This window comes from Poecile atricapillus, chromosome 26 (assembly GCF_030490865.1).
Source record: "Poecile atricapillus isolate bPoeAtr1 chromosome 26, bPoeAtr1.hap1, whole genome shotgun sequence".
Lineage (NCBI taxonomy): Eukaryota > Metazoa > Chordata > Aves > Passeriformes > Paridae > Poecile > Poecile atricapillus.
In genome coordinates, this window is record NC_081274.1 from 1,834,767 (window position 1) to 1,852,162 (window position 17,396).

A 17,396-nucleotide genomic window follows, 5' to 3' on the forward strand; every position below is an offset into this window, starting at 1 on the left:
TCAAGCAAAGGAGACAGTCAAGTGGTTACTGCAAGAAATCATTCCAAGATTTGGGGTGCCTCTAGGAATATCATCAGATAGGGACCCACATTTCACAGCCACAGTAGTGAGGGAGGTGAGTAGGTTGCTGGGAATAGCTTGGGATCTCCATACACCATGGAGACCCCAATCCAGTGGACAGGTGGAGAGGATGAATCAGACATTGAAGAGGCAAATCAGCAAAATATGCCAAGAGGCTAAATTGCAGCAGCCACAAGCTTTACCAATAGCACTGCTGAGGATTCGGATAAAGCCTAGAAGCGGGATGTCAGTCAGTCCTTATGAGATATTGGATGGGAAACCATATGAATCCCCTCAACCTAATCCAAATGTACATGTTACAGGGAAGCAAGAGGTGTAGAATTATGTTCTGTCTCTTGGAAAAGCTCGAGCTCGACTTCGGAGCACCCTTGTGTGGAATAGGCCACTGACTCTTGAGAATCCAGTTCATGACATCCCCCCGGGAGATGAAGTGTACGTTAAAAGCTGGAAGGAAGAACCATTAAAAGAAAGGTGGAATGGACCCTATCAGGTACTGTTAACTACCTTGACAGCAGTCAAAGGAGCTGGACTGGATCCCTGCATACATTACACCAGGGTGAAGAAGGTTTCCCCTGCACGGTGGACTGCACAAACTGTGGGGCCAACAAAGCTGCAGATAAAGCGGGTTTGATTGTTTCAAATGTCTAGGTTGCTAGTGACTGGAATGGTGATTATTTTATGGCCTTTAGTGCCATCAGCTGGAATCAATGTTACCTTGGGATGTGAAATGCAAAAGGATCAGCTGACAACTCTTCGTTTTAGAATGAAGAGGGATGTGGGGGTGCAGCCAGAAACACAAGTGATAAAAGTCTCTAATACTATTCAGACAGAAAATGGGATGATTGCATTAATTAAAGATTTTGCCAAGATGCAAAACAGCAGCAAAATAACTGCCTGTCTGCCAATACCAAAGGCAGCAGGAGACCAAATAAATTGGGGAATTATAACATCAAAATTTCCTGAAATACAAAAGAATAAAAATGAAAATGTGAGCTATGTATTGCAAATAGATTACGAGTACCCAAATAAGACAGTGTTTGAAAATGCTGTGAAGCCAAAGTATTCATCTACATGGGATTGTCATGAAAATGGAGGAAAGTATGAACCAAAACTAGGCTGGGATGGGGGATTAGGGAATTATGGATGGTGTTATGAAAAGATAGCAAAGGTCATTAAAGAAAAGATTTCAGTATCAAAGTGGAAGTGTGAAGGACAGGAAGGAAAAGATCGGGCTGAAGCTTGGGACAGTGCATGGTCAATGAGTGTGCTTCAGAAATTCCAATCTATGGCAGATAGCCCTTGGTGCATTAAGTGGGAAGGCTCTGAAAATGAAACAGATCCAGGGGTATGGAACACTGCAACCAGTAGTAGAATGGAGGCAGACAAAGTCAATTGGTGGGTATGGAACAAAACTTAGGACTGTACTTATGATGATGAAGAAATAAAACAAATGCCACCACTAGTGGTAGCTCTGCAAATTGGATGTGCCTGCAGAGGAATCAAACATAAACAAGGTGAAATAAATGACAAGACAGGACAAGTGATCCAAAAGGTAATATGGAGCACAAGTACAATTCAGAGTCCAGGCCAATTTGGATGGGCAGCAAGCGATGGCACCTGGACAACACATCTGCCTGTAGGTGAAAAAGTAAAAGAGATTACTTTAGGCCTCCCCACCTTATGCCAAATTTGGAAAACGTCCCCATTCAAGGGAGAGCATGAACTTCTGCAAATAAGGAGAAGATGAGAATTTCAGGAAAACAAAGCTGAAGATGAAGAAAGATGGCAGGAAACCTCCAGCAGTGTAAAATTTGAGTGGGCGCTGGAATCCTTGTTTGGTCCAATAGCAAATTATAACAATAGAAAGATCTTGTACAAACTTACAGGTCAGGTAGAAAGAGACTGGCAAGAGTTACCAAAGAGGGATTTGGAGAGCTGAATGTACAATTACAAGCCACGACTAAAATGACCCTGCAAAACAGATTGGCTTTAGATATGTTATTGTTGAAAGAACACGGAGTATGCGGGTACCTAAAAGGACAAATTGATCACTTGTTGCTATATTTTATATATTAGTAAAGGCCTGTATGCACAAACCAGCCTTTGAAATAAGTCATGATATTAAGAGCTAAAGTCCTTGAAACCTTCATGCTGAAGAGAGAGTAAAGCAAAACAATATCCCTGTGTGTAAGAGAAAAAATGTAAACTGTGTGTGTTAGCCAATAGTAACTTGCTCTGCCTGCACACCCTGTAGAACCCTATAAAAGTGTGATAAAGATAGAAATAAAGTGGCATTCACAATTACTTCTGTGAAGACTGGTGAAGACCTGGCGGTCTCTCAATAATCACTGCTGCATCCACATCCCAAATGGAACTGCAGATGTAGAACACGACATTAATCCATTAAATCCCATAGAACATGAAGCACAGAAAGAGAGGGAAGATCTGACCACAAGATGGGTACTTACAATTTTTGAAGGGTTGGGATGGAACGTGAGCGCATGGATCAAAACTATTCTTGAGAATTTAATAATCCTACTAATTGTGTTCTTAGCAATCTGGTTAATCTGTGCAGTTCTGAAAGGAGAGATAAAGAAAAGAGTATCCTGGAACCAGAAGATAATAAAGGCGCTGACACGGGACAGAGATCCACATCCGCATTTGTCATCTCCAAGTCCTCCAGAGTGTAACAACGCTCACGACAACTGTGGATTCCAAGATGAACATCAAGTATAAACTCAGAAAAAGGACTGTATAGAGTGAAAGCATTACACTTATTATAGTAAAGTGAAATACTTTCAAAGGGGGGAAATATGTTACTATGGGGTTAAATGTATCTGAAAATGTTTCTTAAAATCATGTAGAGGTAGGCCACAAGAATGCTTGGTATTAGGAATGGACTAGCAAGCTGAAATGTTTACGGTAATGGGAACTGGTACTTGGGGTCTCCAAAATACTCACCCAGAGATAAGATTCGGACATGTTCGTGCAAGGATGAGCTAACTCTCATGAAGCAATATAAAGTTAATGAAGCAATATTAATGAAGCAATATTGATAAGGTTGTTACAGTGATTACTGCTACAGCTGACATTGTAGAAATATGTGCATTTTGGACAAAGACAATGGAGCTAGATTTGGGTTGCTGATACCCCTAGTTCCCACACACTTCAATAAAGCACCTGCATATATTCAGTCTGTGATTCTGTGTGTTCCTGAACGCTAACAAAGACAGATCAAAAACTTCCAAAACACCAAAATTCTGATATCCTCTCAGAATAGTAAGATTCAGCTCCCACAAAAAAACAAAACACCAACATTTAGCCCAATAAAGCTCAGAAACACCAAGATTCAGCCCCGTGAAAATCGTCCATCTCCCTGCCCGGGCACTCGCTGCATGGGGGGGTGAGGGGGGCAATGAGGCCGGGCCGGAGCAGGGGGTGCCTGAGAGAGGCCCCGAGCCCGGGGGAAGCCCCTGCAGAGCCATGGAAGTGGCTCCTGGCCGGACTCGGGGATCCCCCTGGCGATCCCCGCTGGAGCAGCCTGGTCCTGAGGGACTCTGGCCCCTGGCAGGGACCCCAGGCTGCAGCAGGACAAGGATTCCTGTCCCTCAGGGGGAGGCACTGACATGACCTGACTGTGACCCCCATCCCTGTGCCTCTGGGCGGGGAGGGGGACGGAGAGGGGCACAAAGTTAAGCACGAGAAGGAGGGAGAGCTGGGGGGAAGATGGATTTCCGTAAGAATTACTTTGCTTCTCGTTTTCTTGTTCTGACATGTTTGATAATAAATTCAATTAATTTCCCCAAGTCAGGTGTGCTGTGCCCGTGACCAAGGATTGAACTGTCCCCACCCTCATCCAGACCCCCGAGCCTTTCCTTGTGTGTTCTGCTCCCCGCCCGGGGCAGAAAGGAGCGTCACAGAGTTTTGGCCTCGCTCCGGCACAGCCCTGCTCCATCCCGGACTCACCCCCAGCTCGCAGCGCCCTCAGCTCCCGGGCACCCCGAGCTCCCGGCGCTTCAGCGCAGCGGCGCTTCCTTGGCCTCCTGCCCGGGCCGGGCCCAGCGCCGGGGCCGCTCCTCAGCCCAGGCTAACGAGAAATGGCGGAGCTCAGCCCAAGGCAGGCGAGGCCGTGCCGTGTGCAGAGCCCGCCGCTGGCTGCCATTGGCTGCTTCTGCCGTCACTCGTGGCTCTGACGCGCGCTGATTGGGCAGAGCGGGGACAAGCCCGGCCCCGCTGGCGCCCCCAGGGCGGCCGTGGGGCAGGAGAGCCGCCATTGCCGGAGCGTCTGTGCGGGCCCGGCAGCGGCGGCAGCAGCGGCCGGAGCCCGGTGAGGCGGCGGCGGAGCTCGGAGGCGGCCCCGGCCATCGCAGGTGGGAGCCGCGCTCGGTTCTGCGGGGGCTCGGGGCTCGCTGCGGGCCCGGGAGGTTGTGTAATAAATGGAATTGATTCCTGCTGACTAAATTGTAACTATTTGGAAAGTTACTATTAGAAGCAACCAAAAGAATCAGTGTTATAAGGCAGATGTACCCCTTTGCAGATGTTACATGTTAAAATTGAGGTACAGGATGTAGTTTCGAAGATAAATGGTGTCTCAAGACCAAAACGGCCTTGAGATGGACAAAATTAAAACGACTTTAAGCACTGGGCCTAAAAATCAGTAAATATCAGACTAATTAGTAGAGTAACATAACACAAGCTTAGTACGCACATGCAAACCTGTAAGGTTATCCAAAGGACAATGAGGAAGAGGAGAAGCCTTCACCAAAAGACCCCCAAAAGAAAACTGAAGACCCCCTAACAACAAGTGAAGCATGTGCCGTGATGAAAAGTGACCTAAAGTCAGCAAAATCGGAAATAGGAGAAAACATACGGGAAACATAAATGAATATGTATAAGCATACAGTATATAAGGTTAGCTTGAAGTGCTTTGTTCTGTACGTGAGGCAGGGTGGGGAACCCCCTCCGTACCCCGGGTCGGTTTTGCTTATGCCTTAACCATTTGTAACCACTGGCCAATTATATTCACACATATGTATATATAAATATATATCTGAATATATCTACTAAATTTTATCTTTCTTACTAAATTGTATTCTTTTACTAAATTGTATTCTTTTATTATTTTGTATCCAATTTATTAAAGTATATTATCAATTAATTAGATTGATTATTTGGAAATTTGAAAGTCATTTATAACAATTCGATGCCAAAACCCAGGAACTCCAATCTAGGGGAATACATGGAATACATGGGAATACATGGGAATCCCGGAGAGGAAAAACAAGCAGAAAATGATTAATTATTATTAGTTTAAATAGACAAAGAAAATGATCCAAAAATATAATTTGAATTGGCCAAAGTTTGGATCGTTTAAAGATTGGATTTGTTAAGCTTTAAATCAGTATGTAAATTCAAAAGAACCTTTTTATCAAGAAGAGAGCGACTATGCTACCCTGTAGCTTCCCCGGGGTGGGGGGAAAGATAAGTTCATTACTAAAACACAAGAAAGCGAGAGTTATCTGTTGTATCCTTTACAAACTAATAAGTAGCAGAAAAAAAAAAAAAGAAAGAAAAAAAAAAAAGAGGTAAAACTGTTCCTTCATCTAAAGATATTTTGCTGGAAATAGAAACAGCAGCACTACCTAAATCCCATTTAACTGAAAAGTGTGCAGTGCTGGCTGTGCCAAGTGAACTCTAACATATAACACGACTGACCATTTGTTACAACCTGGCATTAATTTGGTTTGGTTTATTATATTTACACATTCAAAAGACAAATTCTGCCTTGCTCAGAGTCTGTGAAGCACAAACACATTTTATGAATATATAGTATCTAAATGGTGTGTTACAGTTGTGTTATGTGCATTATAAGTGTTAAAAACATGTAGCAGGTTTTTTTTTCACAGAAACTTATATTTCCGTATTTTTAAAATGTTTGTTTTCCAATATTTTGTATAGTCAATATAAATGGTTTTGACTAAATGTTTTATTTATTTAACAGCAAAAATTGTGCTAAAAGAACCCCCTGTTAATTAAAGCTTTATTAATAAATTGCTAACTGAAGTTGTGGAAAAAGTAACTTTTATTGTAGTTGGCACATCTCTGGAGCTTTAATAGTTTAAATTAAAAGAAAAAAAAAAAAAACTGCCTAAGAGAGAGAGAGATAAGACAGTGCTGTGAAATCTGTGCCATCCTTGAAACAAGCAGAGTTGAAGTGGCTCATAGGAACCTTATGAGGCCAAGGGTAGCAGTGAGACCAAACGTGTCAGTGACCAGACCCCAGGGTATAAACTTTGCTACCAAGAAGAGCGGCACCTCGGCCCTTGGCTGCAGCCCAAGGGGCCTTGAGGAAGGTAGAGAGTGAAAACTCCTGAGGATTATTTTCACTGTGTTCATTAAGATACCCTTGGCAACTGGCCAAAACCATGAAGCAGGATGGGACAGAATCCAAAAAAATAAGAAAGAAACAAGCGATATTAAAACAAGCAGCACAAAAGCAAACAATGAGCAAACAAACTATGCAAAAACAAAATCACAATAATTCTGATCCATGTGACAAATGCAAACAAATATGACAAATGCAAAAACAAGATAAAATCTGTGTTTGTGGCACATCCATATGTTAATGCTGCCTGTTACAATCACTGTAATTTTATAAAAGTATAAAAAAATCTCAGGGGAAGAATTAGACAAAATGAATAAGTAGTGTGAACAGTTGAAACAGCAGTATAGCAACTGAGATTGGCCAACTTTAACTAAAATCATTCTGTAGGTTTAATGCAAGAAGTAGTTATAGAATTAAAATTATTTAAATGTTAAATTTGTGAAAGACTTAAAATAGCTAAAAAAATAGCTGTGGGAAAGTGAGAGTCTAGCTCAAGACCAATTTTTAAAATGAAATCTTACTCAAACTTCCAAGAGAATAAAATGACCTAGAAGATAAATTTTGAATCATCAAATAATTAAAACAGTTTGTATCAGATAACAATACTAACACCTGGCCACCAAAAACTCCTGCTGGATATTAGAGAATGACAAAAAGAAACTAATTGTAGGATAACCATGTTGATTTGTGCTGGTATAAAAGTTCTGGAGCTAACCCTTACCAATCCATAAGTGACCTAAAATTCTATTTGGAACAACCAGGTACAACAAGTAACAAATGGAAAGCCCCTGATGGAATATATTAAATTTGTGAGTAAAGAGCATATAGTGAATTACCTCAAAGGTAGAGAAGAACCTGTATCTTAAGAGTTACATGACCCTCCTTCTTCGAGGTCCAGGAGCAATATGTTAAGTACACCACTTTATGAAACATTAAAAAACAATAAAAGAGACTTGAACCTTGACTTTCCAAAAGCAAGAAGAAACCAGAAATGAAGACAAATGGCCTGCAGAGAGATGACCCAGCCACTTGAGCTGCAGATGGATCTTACAGATACAGAACCCAAATCTATCTACTGAATCAGTTCATGAAGCTGCAGACAGTAGTTAAAGTTGTTTCAAACCACACCTCTACTACCCTAAAGCTGCTGGCCAAGCAACATTCACAAATGTGTGCATTTGTTTATCAAAACAGAATTGCCCTGGAGTATTAGTTAGCTGAAGAAGGGGGAGTTTGTAGAAAGTTTAACAAATCTGAGTGTTGTACAAAGATAAATGATTATAGAAAAGCCATCACAAAAATTGCTAAAGATATATATACCAGTTCAAAAATAGAATTTTATTTTGAAGACTGATTAGTGAGATAACCTAAGAAGTACTTAGTGGAAAAAGTTAAAATTTATGGTATAGTGTTTTATATTAAGATTATTGTTTCTATTTTGTATAATTTCATGCCTTATTAGACTATTCCATTCAGTAATTCAAGGAATACTGAACGAAAAGAAACTATAATAGCTCAAAAAAAAAGTTAACTAAATTTGAAAGAGAGTGCAAAAAGCTTGATACAGCATGAAAAAAGTTTAAAAATTAGAAATGAAAATAAAGTAAATGCAAGAAATGAAATTATGGAGAAGATAAAAAAATAAGATTCAAGTCTATGTTTTTTTTAAAAAAAGGCATGAATAAATGTAATCAAAAGGAGAAATGGGGTATTAAAATAAATGGAATTGATTCGTGCTGACTAAATTGTAACTATTCGGAAAGTTATTATTAGAAGCAACCAAAAGAATCAGTGTTATAAGGCAGATGTACCCCTTTGCAGATGTTACATGTTAAAATTTAGGTACAGGAGGTAGTTTAGAAGATAAGTGATGTCTCAAGACCAAAACTTCCTTGAGATGGACAAAATTAGAACACCTTTAGGCATTGGGCCTAAAAATCAGTAAATATCAGACTAATTAGTAGAGTAACCTAACACAACGCTTAGTACGCACACACAAACCTGTAAGGTTATCCGAAGGACAATGAGGAAGAGGAGAAGCCTTCACCAAAAGACCCCCAAAAGAAGACTGAAGGCCCCCTAACAACAAGTGAAGCATGTGCCGTGAAGAAAAGTGACGTAAAGTCAGCAAAATTTGAAATAGGAGGAAATTTACAGGAAGCATTAATGAATATGTATAAGCATACACTATATCAGTTTAGCTTGAAGTGCTTTGCTCTGTACATGAGGCAGGGTGAGGAACCCGTACCCCAGTCGGTTTTGCTTATGCTTTAATCATACTTAATTCCTGGCAAATTATATATATAATTTGTAATTTTTTGCTAAATGATATTCTTTTACTAAACTGTATTCTTTTATTATATCAAATTACTATTCAATTTACTAAATTGTATTCATTTTTAATTAAACTGCCATTAACCCAAGGGACCTAGCTGTCAAAATTGTAATTTCTTTTATAACAACCGGTGAGGCGGCGGCGGAGCTCGGAGGCGGCCCCGGCCATCGCAGGTGGGAGCCGCGCTCGGTTCTGCGGGGGCTCGGGGCTCGCTGCGGGCCCGGGAGGGGGCGGCAGGGGGCTGTGGCGGGTGGCTTGTGCCGTGGCCGGCCCGTGTTGGCCCTGGGCTGAGGGCGCTGCGGGAGCGGCTGCCCGCGGTCTCCTTGCCGCTGGGGCCTCGGCAGGAGGCGGTGGCGGAGCAGCGCTGGCTCGTCCCGCTTCGTGTCGGGAGGCCGGAGGTGGCTGCGCTGTGCCCGGGACGCTGCGCTGGGGCCGCCTCCGAGCTCCGCCGCCGCCTCACCGGGCTCCGGCCGCTGCTGCCGCCGCTGCCGGGCCCGCACAGACGCTCCGGCAATGGCGGCTCTCCTGCCCCACGGCCGCCCTGGGGGCGCCAGCGGGGCCGGGCTTGTCCCCGCTCTGCCCAATCAGCGCGCGCCAGAGCCACGAGTGACGGCAGAAGCAGCCAATGGCAGCCAGCGGCGGGCTCTGCACACGGCACGGACTCGCCTGCCTTGGGCTGAGCTCCGCCATTTCTCGGCAGCCTGGGCTGAGGAGCGGCCCCGGCGCTGGGCCCGGCCCGGGCAGGAGGCCAAGGAAGCGCCGCTGCGCTGAAGCGCCGGGAGCTCGGGGTGCCCGGGAGCTGAGGGCGCTGCGAGCTGGGGGTGAGTCCGGGATGGAGCAGGGCTATGTCGGAGCGAGGCCAAAACTCTGTGACTCTGCTTCCTGGCCCGGGCGGGGAGCAGAACAAACAAGGAAAGGCTCGGGGGTCTGGATGAGGGTGGGGACAGTTCAGTCCTTGGTCACGGGCACAGCACACCTGATTTGGGGAAATTAATCGAATTTATTATGGAACGTGTCAGAGCAAGAAAATGAGAAGTAAAGTAATTCCTCCGGAAATCCATCTTCCCCCCAGCTCTCCCTCCTTCCCGGGCTTAACTTTGTGCCCCTCTCCGTCCCCCTCCCCGCCCAGAGGCACAGGGATGGGGGTCACAGTCAGGTCATGTCAGTGCCTCCCCCTGAGGGACAGGAATCCTTGTCCTGCTGCAGCCTGGGGTCCCTGCCAGGGGCCAGAGTCCCTCAGGACCAGGCTGCTCCAGCGGGGATCGCCAGGGGGATCCCCGAGTCCGGCCAGGAGCCACTTCCATGGCTCTGCAGGGGCTTCCCCCGGGCTCGGGGCCTCTCTCAGGCACCCCCTGCTCCGGCCCGGCCTCATTGCCCCCCTCACCCCCCCATGCAGCGAGTGCCCGGGCTGAATCTTGGAGTTTCTGAGCTTTATTGGGCTAAATGTTGGTGTTTTGGTTTTTTGTGGGAGCTGAATCTTTCTATTTTGGGGGGATTTCAGATTTTTGGTGTTTTGGAAGTTTTTGATCAGTCTTTGTTAGCATTCAGGAACACACATAATCACAGACTGATTATATGCAGGTGCTTTATTGAAGCGCGCTGGAACTGGGGGTATCAGCAACTCAAATCTAGCTCCATCGTCTTTGTCCAAAGTGCACATATTTCTGCAATTTCAGCTGTAGCAGTAATCACTATAACAACCTTACCAATATTGCTTCATTAATAAATCTTCATTATCTTTATCTATATTGCTTCATGAGAGTTAGCTCATCCTTGCATGAACATGTACGAATCTTACCTCTGGTGGGTATCTTGGAGACCCCAAGTACCAGTTCCTGTTACCGTAAACATTTCAGTTTGCTAGACCATCCCTAGTACCAAGCATTGTTGTGGCCTACCTCTGCATGATTTTAAGAAACATTTTCAGAAACATTTAACCCCATTGTAACGTATTTCCCCTCTTTGGAAGTATTTCACTTTAATAAGTGTAATGCTTTCACTATATACAGTCCTTTTTCTGTGTTTATACTTGATGTTCATCTTCGAATCCACAGTTGTCGTAAGCGTTGTTACACTCTGGAGGACTTGGAGATGACAAATGCGGATGTGGATCTCTGTCCCGTGTCAGCGCCTTTATTATCTTCTGGTTCCAGGATACTCTTTTCTTTATCTGTCCTTTCAGAACTGCACAGATTAACAAGATTGCTAAGAACACAATTAGTAGGATTATCAGACTCTCAAGAATAGATTTGATCCAGGAGCTCACATTCCATCCTAACCCTTCAAAAATTTTATCTACCCAACTTGTGGTCAGATCTTCCTGCTCTTTCTGTGCTTCATGTTCTATGGGTTTTAATGGATTAATGTTGTGTTCTACATCTGCAGTTCCATTTGGGATGTGGATGCAGCAGTGATCAATTTGTCCTTTTAGGTACCCGCATACTCCGTGTTCTTTCAACAATAACATATCTAAAGCCAATCTGTTTTGCAGGGTCATTTTAGTTGTGGCTTGTAATTGTACATTTAGCTCTCTAAATCCCTCTTTGGTAACTCTTGCCAGTCTCTTTCTACCTGACCTGTAAGTTTGTACAACATCTTTCTATTATTATAATTTGGTATTGGACCAAACAAGGATTCCAGAGCCCACTTAAATTTTACGCTACTGGAAGGTTCCTGCCATCTTTCTTCATCTTCAGATTTGTTTTCCTGAACTTCTCATCTCATCCTTATTTGCAGAAGTTCATGTTCTCCCTTGGATGGGGACCTTTTCCAAATTGGGCATAAGGTGGGGAGGCCTAAAGTAATCTCTTTTACTTTTTCACCTCCAGGCAAATGTGTTGTCCAGGTGCCATCGCTTGCTGCCCATCCAAATTGGCCTGGACTCTGAATTGTACTTGTGCTACATATTACCTTTTGGATCACTTGTCCTATCTTGTCATTTATTTCACCTTGTTTATGTTTGATTCCTCTGCAGGCACATCCAATTTGCAGAGCTACCACTAGTGGTGGCATTTGTTTTATTTCTTCATCATCAGAAGTACAGTCCTAAGTTTTGTTCCATACCCACCAATTCACTTTGTCTGCCTCCATTCTACTACTGGTTGCATTGTTCCATACCCCTGGATCTGTTTCATTTTCAGAGCCTTCCCACTTAATGCACCAAGGGCTATCTGCCATAGATTGGAATTTCTGAAGCACTCTCATTGACCATGCACTGTCCCAAGCTTCAGCCCGATCTTTTCCTTCCTGTCCTTCTCGCTTCTGCTTCAACACAGGAATCTTTTCTTTAATAAACTTTGCTATCTTTTCATAACACCATCCATAATTCCCTAATCTCCCATACCAGCCTAGTTTTGGTTCATACTTTCCTCCATTTTCATGACAATCCCATCTAGATGAATACTTTGGCTTCACAGCATTTTCAAACACTGTCTTATTTGGGTACTCGTAATCTATTTGCAATACACAGCTCACATTTTCATTTTTATTCTTTTGTATTTCAGGTAATGTTGATGTTATAATTCCCCAATTTATTTGGTCTCCTGCTGCCTTTGGTATAGGCAGACAGGCAGTTATTTTGCTGGTGTTTTGCATGTTGGCAAAATCTTTAATTAATCCAATCATCCCATTTTCTGCCTGGATAGTATTAGAGACTTTTATCACTTGTGTTTCTGGCTGCACCCCCACATCCCTCTTCATTCCAAGATGAAGAGTTGTCAGCTGATCCTTTTGCATTTCATATCCCAAAGTAACATTGATTCCAGCTGATGGCCCTAAAGGCCATAAAATAATCATCATTACAGTCACTAGCAACCTAGACATTTGAAACAATCAAACCCGCTTTATCTGCAGCTTTGTTGGCCCTACAGTTTGTGCAGTCCACAGTGCAGGGGAAACCTTCTTCACTCTGGTGTAATGTATGCAGGGATCCAGTCCAGCTCCTTTGACTGCTGTCAAGGTAGTTAACAGTACCTGATAGGGTCCATTCCACCTTTCTTTTAATGGTTCTTTGTTCCAGCTTTTAACGTACACTTCATCTCCTGGGGGGATGTCATGAACTGGATTCTCAAGAGTCAGCGGCCTGTTCCACACAAGGGTGCTCCGAAGTCGAGCTCGAGCTTTTCCAAGAGACAGAACATAATTCTACACCTCTTGCTTCCCTGTAACATGTACATTTGGATTAGGTTGAGGGGATTCATATGGTTTCCCATCCAATATCTCATAAGGACTGACTGACATCCCGCTTCTAGGCTTTATCCGAGTCCTCAGCAGTGCTATTGGTAAAGCTTGTGGCTGCTGCAATTTAGCCTCTTGGCATATTTTGCTGATTTGCCTCTTCAGTGTCTGATTCATCCTCTCTACCTGTCCACTGGATTGGGGTCTCCATGGTGTATGGAGATGCCAAGCTATTCCCAGTAACCTACTCACCTCCCTCACTACTGTGGCTGTGAAATGTGGGCCCCTATCTGATGATATTCCTAGAGGCACCCCAAATCTTGGAATGATTTCTTGCAGTAACCACTTGACTGTCTCCTTTGCTTGATTTGTGTGACAGGGAAGAGCTTCTGGCCATCCTGAAAATGTGTCAACCCCTACCAATAGATATTTGTATTCTCGTGTTCTTGGTAATTCTACAAAATCTACTTGCCAATAATCTCCTGGTTTTCCCTAATTGTGCCTGTCATCTAGCCACTGGATTGTTCTTTAAGCAAATTTCACATTTTGACATTAATGATTTTGGATTTTTAACATCCATACTGAAATTAAATTTTGTTTTATCAATTTAATCAGTGCCTCTGCACTGCAATGACATTCGTTATGTTTAATTTGTAGAACTTCTCTCATTATCAAGGGGGTACCACTACTTGTCCCTGTGTAGTCACATACCACCCTTCTGAATTCTTCTGTGCATTCAGTGAGCGTCCCAATTTCTCATCCTCTATTGAATATTTTGGGCCTGGAGGTAAATTGAATTGAGATATATTAGTTTTTAAATTTATCAATGCCATTGCAGTTTGCACTTCTCGAGCAGCTTGTCGGGCTGTCCAGTCTGCTTTCTGATTTCCGTCATGAATTTTGGAGCTTCCTGATTGGTGAGCTTTGCAGTGCATGATTGCTACTTGCTCAGGCTTTTGTACTGCTTTTATTAATTGCAGGACTGCATCTTGATGTTTAATGTGTGTACCTTGAGGAGACAGCAGTCCTCTTTCTTTCCACAGTGTCCCATGTATATGCGCCACTCCAAAAGCATGTTTTGAGCCAGTCCATATGTTTACGCTTTTCCCTTCACTTAATTCTAGTGTTCTGGTTAAGGACAACCAGTTCTGCCCTCTGGGCAGATGTATTTGGTGATAATGCTTTTGCCTTTACTATTGTACTGACTGTTGTTGCCTGGGGGTCCCAGAGCATCTTCCTTTCTGCCGACTTCTCCTCCATTTGTCTTATGCTTGGGCATGAGAAGTCTGGTTTGGGGGGAAAAAACAAGGGGTGACCACCTAGGATTCAGGGTTCCTCCTGCCCAAGTCCATCTCTAGAAGTCATCAGGTGTCTTGTGTCCATGAAAATCTCCAAAGCATCAGGACTGAGAGCAGAAAATCACTCCTTGAGGTTCCCCTTCTGTGGGGCCCCCACTTTGCTGTCCCAGGGCTTCCCCCTGTGCAGGCTCATCCCTTCTCCGGGCTGCCCCTTCTCCAGGCTCCCCTCACTCCCAGCTCTCGGGGTCCCCCCTCTCCAGGCCCCCATTTCAGGCTCCGGGACTCCCGGGGCTCCCCCCTTTTCACTGCTCCCCTCCCCCTGCCGGTACCGGGCATCTCAGGTCAGCTTTGGAGTCCTGCAAGATCCAAACATCGCTCTGCCCTGCCCGTGCCCAGGAAAAGAAACAGGGGTCCCCAAAGATACTTCGAGTGAGCTCCAAATATCCCTTCCCCTTCAAACAAATCCTGCCAGGACGGCCCAAGACCTTCGGGGCGAGGTTCCCGTCCCCGGTGAGCTGCGGGATGCGGGGCCCGATGCTCCCGGCGCGAAGGGGCTGCAGATCCAGAGAGCGATGGACGCATGTGGGGCCTCCCCTGCTGCTCCTCTTGCAGTTCCTGCTCCTCCTCTACCCCTCCTCTTCCTCCCGCTCCTCCTCCTCCTCCTTCCCCTCCTCCTGCATCTCTCGGCTGCTGGCGAGGAGCTGTGGGGTGAGCGGAGCGGGGCCGGGAGGCGGTGGGAAAGGGCTGGGAGAGGGGGATGAGGGGAGCTGGGAGAGGGGGAGAGGGGTTCTCAAGGAGGGGCTGCCAGTTAAGCCCAGGAGCCCCAAATGGCCTCCGTGTCCTGGCAGCCCCTGGCGGCGCTGTGGGGGCCGGGCCGTGCCCCAGTGCCGGCTCAGGGGGTGCTCCAGGCTGACGTGCTCCACCTGGCAGCTGGAGCTGAGCCCGCATTGCCGGGGCCGGTTTCCAGCAGCACCAGGAGCTGCTGGCTCCAGTCCCCGCTGGGGAGCACGGCAGTGGCCAGCACGTGGCCTGAGAGCTGCTGCTGGCCCTGGGAGCAGCTCAGCTGGATGTGGGCAGGGGAGAAATCCATCAGGGAGCAGAGCAGGCGGCCGGGGCCGGGCTGGGAGCTCGAGGGCACCAGCGAGATGGACACGCTGGGATGGGCAGGGGGCTTGGGGACCCCCCAATGCGGATCTTCCTCCCCACAAGCCGCAGGGAATCGCTCCAGGGATCGAGTGCTGCGGGACAGGGAACCACATTTCTTTCATTCCAAGCCCACCTTTCCCTCTCCTCTTCCCCTTTCTCATCCTTCCCCCAGTCCATTGACCCCTCTCAATGCAATCTGGGTTTCCCAGCACCCTCCCCCACGCTTTGGGGGTCCCAGCCCTCTCCTTTTCCCAGTCTTGCCCCTTCCCAATCGTCCCTTCAATCTCCAGCCTCCTCACCCGTGCTTGGATTTGGGGGTTCCAGGCCCCTCCTGCTCAGTCTGGGGGGTCCCATCCCCCCTTTCACTTAATTCGGGGAGATCCTGGCAGATTTCTTCTGGGAGGAACCCCTGAGTTATGGGATTTTTGGGGTGTAGGTTTGAAGGGGGATAGCTCTGTGTGGCATTTGTTTAACCCATGGTCTGCCGGGGACCCACATACACGTTTCCTATTCCCATCCTTTCCTCATTTGGACTGGTTCATGAGCTGCTTTCTTGTTTCCTTTGGTATCTGTTCTCATCTATTTGTCAACAGCAGTTTGAATCATTTACTTTTCCACAAATTCTGCTTCCTTCTGCTAATAGATAATGTGATCCCATCCCATGGTGAAATGTTGTGTTCCTCATCTGACTGGATTGGTTGGGAGGAAGATCAGGAGGTGGAGCTGTGTGGTTAGGTGTTATTTCAATGACATCCTGTAATCTAATTATCCCATTGAAATGAGAAATGGTTTCTCAGGTACCTGATATGAATTCATCAGGGTTCCCAGGGTCTGGTCCATGGTGTTGCAGGATTTGTTCTGGTGGTTGTTCATCTTTTCCCCATTTTTGGGTGCTCCCTCCAGCCAGGGCTGCATCAATTGTCAGCTTTTCTCTCATTAAATCATCACATACTTGGATTCCCAACTGATTTCCCTGAACTTGTGGTGGCAAATAAACCCCAGTGGTCTGATACACCCTATATAACATAGACAGAGACAGCACATGTTGGAGTGGGGACAGGGATGATTCCCCCCCACTTGTTTTAGTGAAGTTTTCACAACATTCCCCATTTTCTGTTTTCCTTTGCAGCTTAACCAATTTCTGCTGCAGAGTCAGATATCCTCACAATGGCTCTGCCTTTAGCTGTGCAAATTCCATCTGTGCAAGCAGGCAGAGCTTGGGCTGAGGGGCAGAGGGAATTATTCCAATTCCTCCTGCAGGCAGGAAGCCCCTGGGCCATTGTGCAGGCTTTGGGCCATCAGTGTTAATTTGCATTTCTAAAGCTCCTCTCCTGGCTGCCTGGAACAAAGCTTCTCTTCCAGGGCAGACATCCCGTGACTCACACGCGTCCCCCACAGAATCTGTTATTTTTTTTTTTAACAATATTTTATTAACTGTTTATGTGTTAAAGCGCCAACTTTAAAGCTCTTCTAGTTTTCAAAATGCAGATTAAAGGTGAACATCGAAAAACTCATACCATCATTTTGTTATCACTAAGAGTTATGTACAAATATAAAACAAAAATGAGAAAGCAATCATGTGTTTTCTTTTTATTCTCCTAGGACTAAGATCTGATACTCACACCACTGGCCCAAACAGAATTGACAATATAGAAGTAAAATTATTATGAAAAATTATTCTAATGGTGTAATGTTTTCACTGAAACTGAAAAACTCTCCAATGATGTCTTAGAGAAATAAGGCATTACTTGATTCTGGCCAGAATGTGCAACAGGAATAATTTCATGCACACTTAGGCTGGGTGTGCAGAGAAAATCATTCCATGACACATGAATTTGACTAGATTTTTCTATATTTATACAGTCTGACCGCATAGAAATCCCTTGGTTTAATGTTCATTGGTTTGAAGGTGTGGAGTTGTTAGGATTTGGTTTCCTGTTGCAGCCGGATTTCTGTGCCTGTGATGTGAATTAGG

At 45.2% G+C, this 17,396-nt stretch overlaps 2 protein-coding genes and 1 pseudogene across 3 annotated transcripts in view; 1 reads left to right on the top strand and 2 right to left on the bottom strand.

The window, feature by feature from the left end:
* Window positions 1-15,598, bottom strand: part of LOC131588443 (class II histocompatibility antigen, B-L beta chain-like) — a 41,150-nt gene extending 25,552 nt beyond the window's left edge. The window contains exons 1-2 of the mRNA XM_058857316.1: window positions 15,555-15,598; window positions 15,233-15,513 (exon numbers count right to left, since the gene is read on the bottom strand). Of these exons, the coding sequence (XP_058713299.1) occupies window positions 15,233-15,513; window positions 15,555-15,598 (325 nt within the window). The remainder of the gene's footprint in view (window positions 1-15,232; window positions 15,514-15,554) is intronic.
* The window catches only part of LOC131588578 (zinc finger protein 239-like), a 99,176-nt pseudogene that overhangs the window by 35,594 nt on the left and 46,186 nt on the right, over window positions 1-17,396 (top strand).
* LOC131588581 (zinc finger protein 239-like) overlaps window positions 1-17,396 on the bottom strand; it is a 166,786-nt gene that overhangs the window by 8,340 nt on the left and 141,050 nt on the right. Inside the window, exon 1 of one of the 2 annotated variants that reach the window (XM_058857533.1) lies at window positions 4,048-4,106. The exons of the other annotated variant lie outside the window; for it this stretch is intronic. The gene's annotated coding sequence lies outside the window, so the exon portion shown is untranslated. Of the gene's footprint in view, window positions 1-4,047; window positions 4,107-17,396 lie in introns of those variants that run through there. 2 annotated transcript variants of the gene reach the window in all.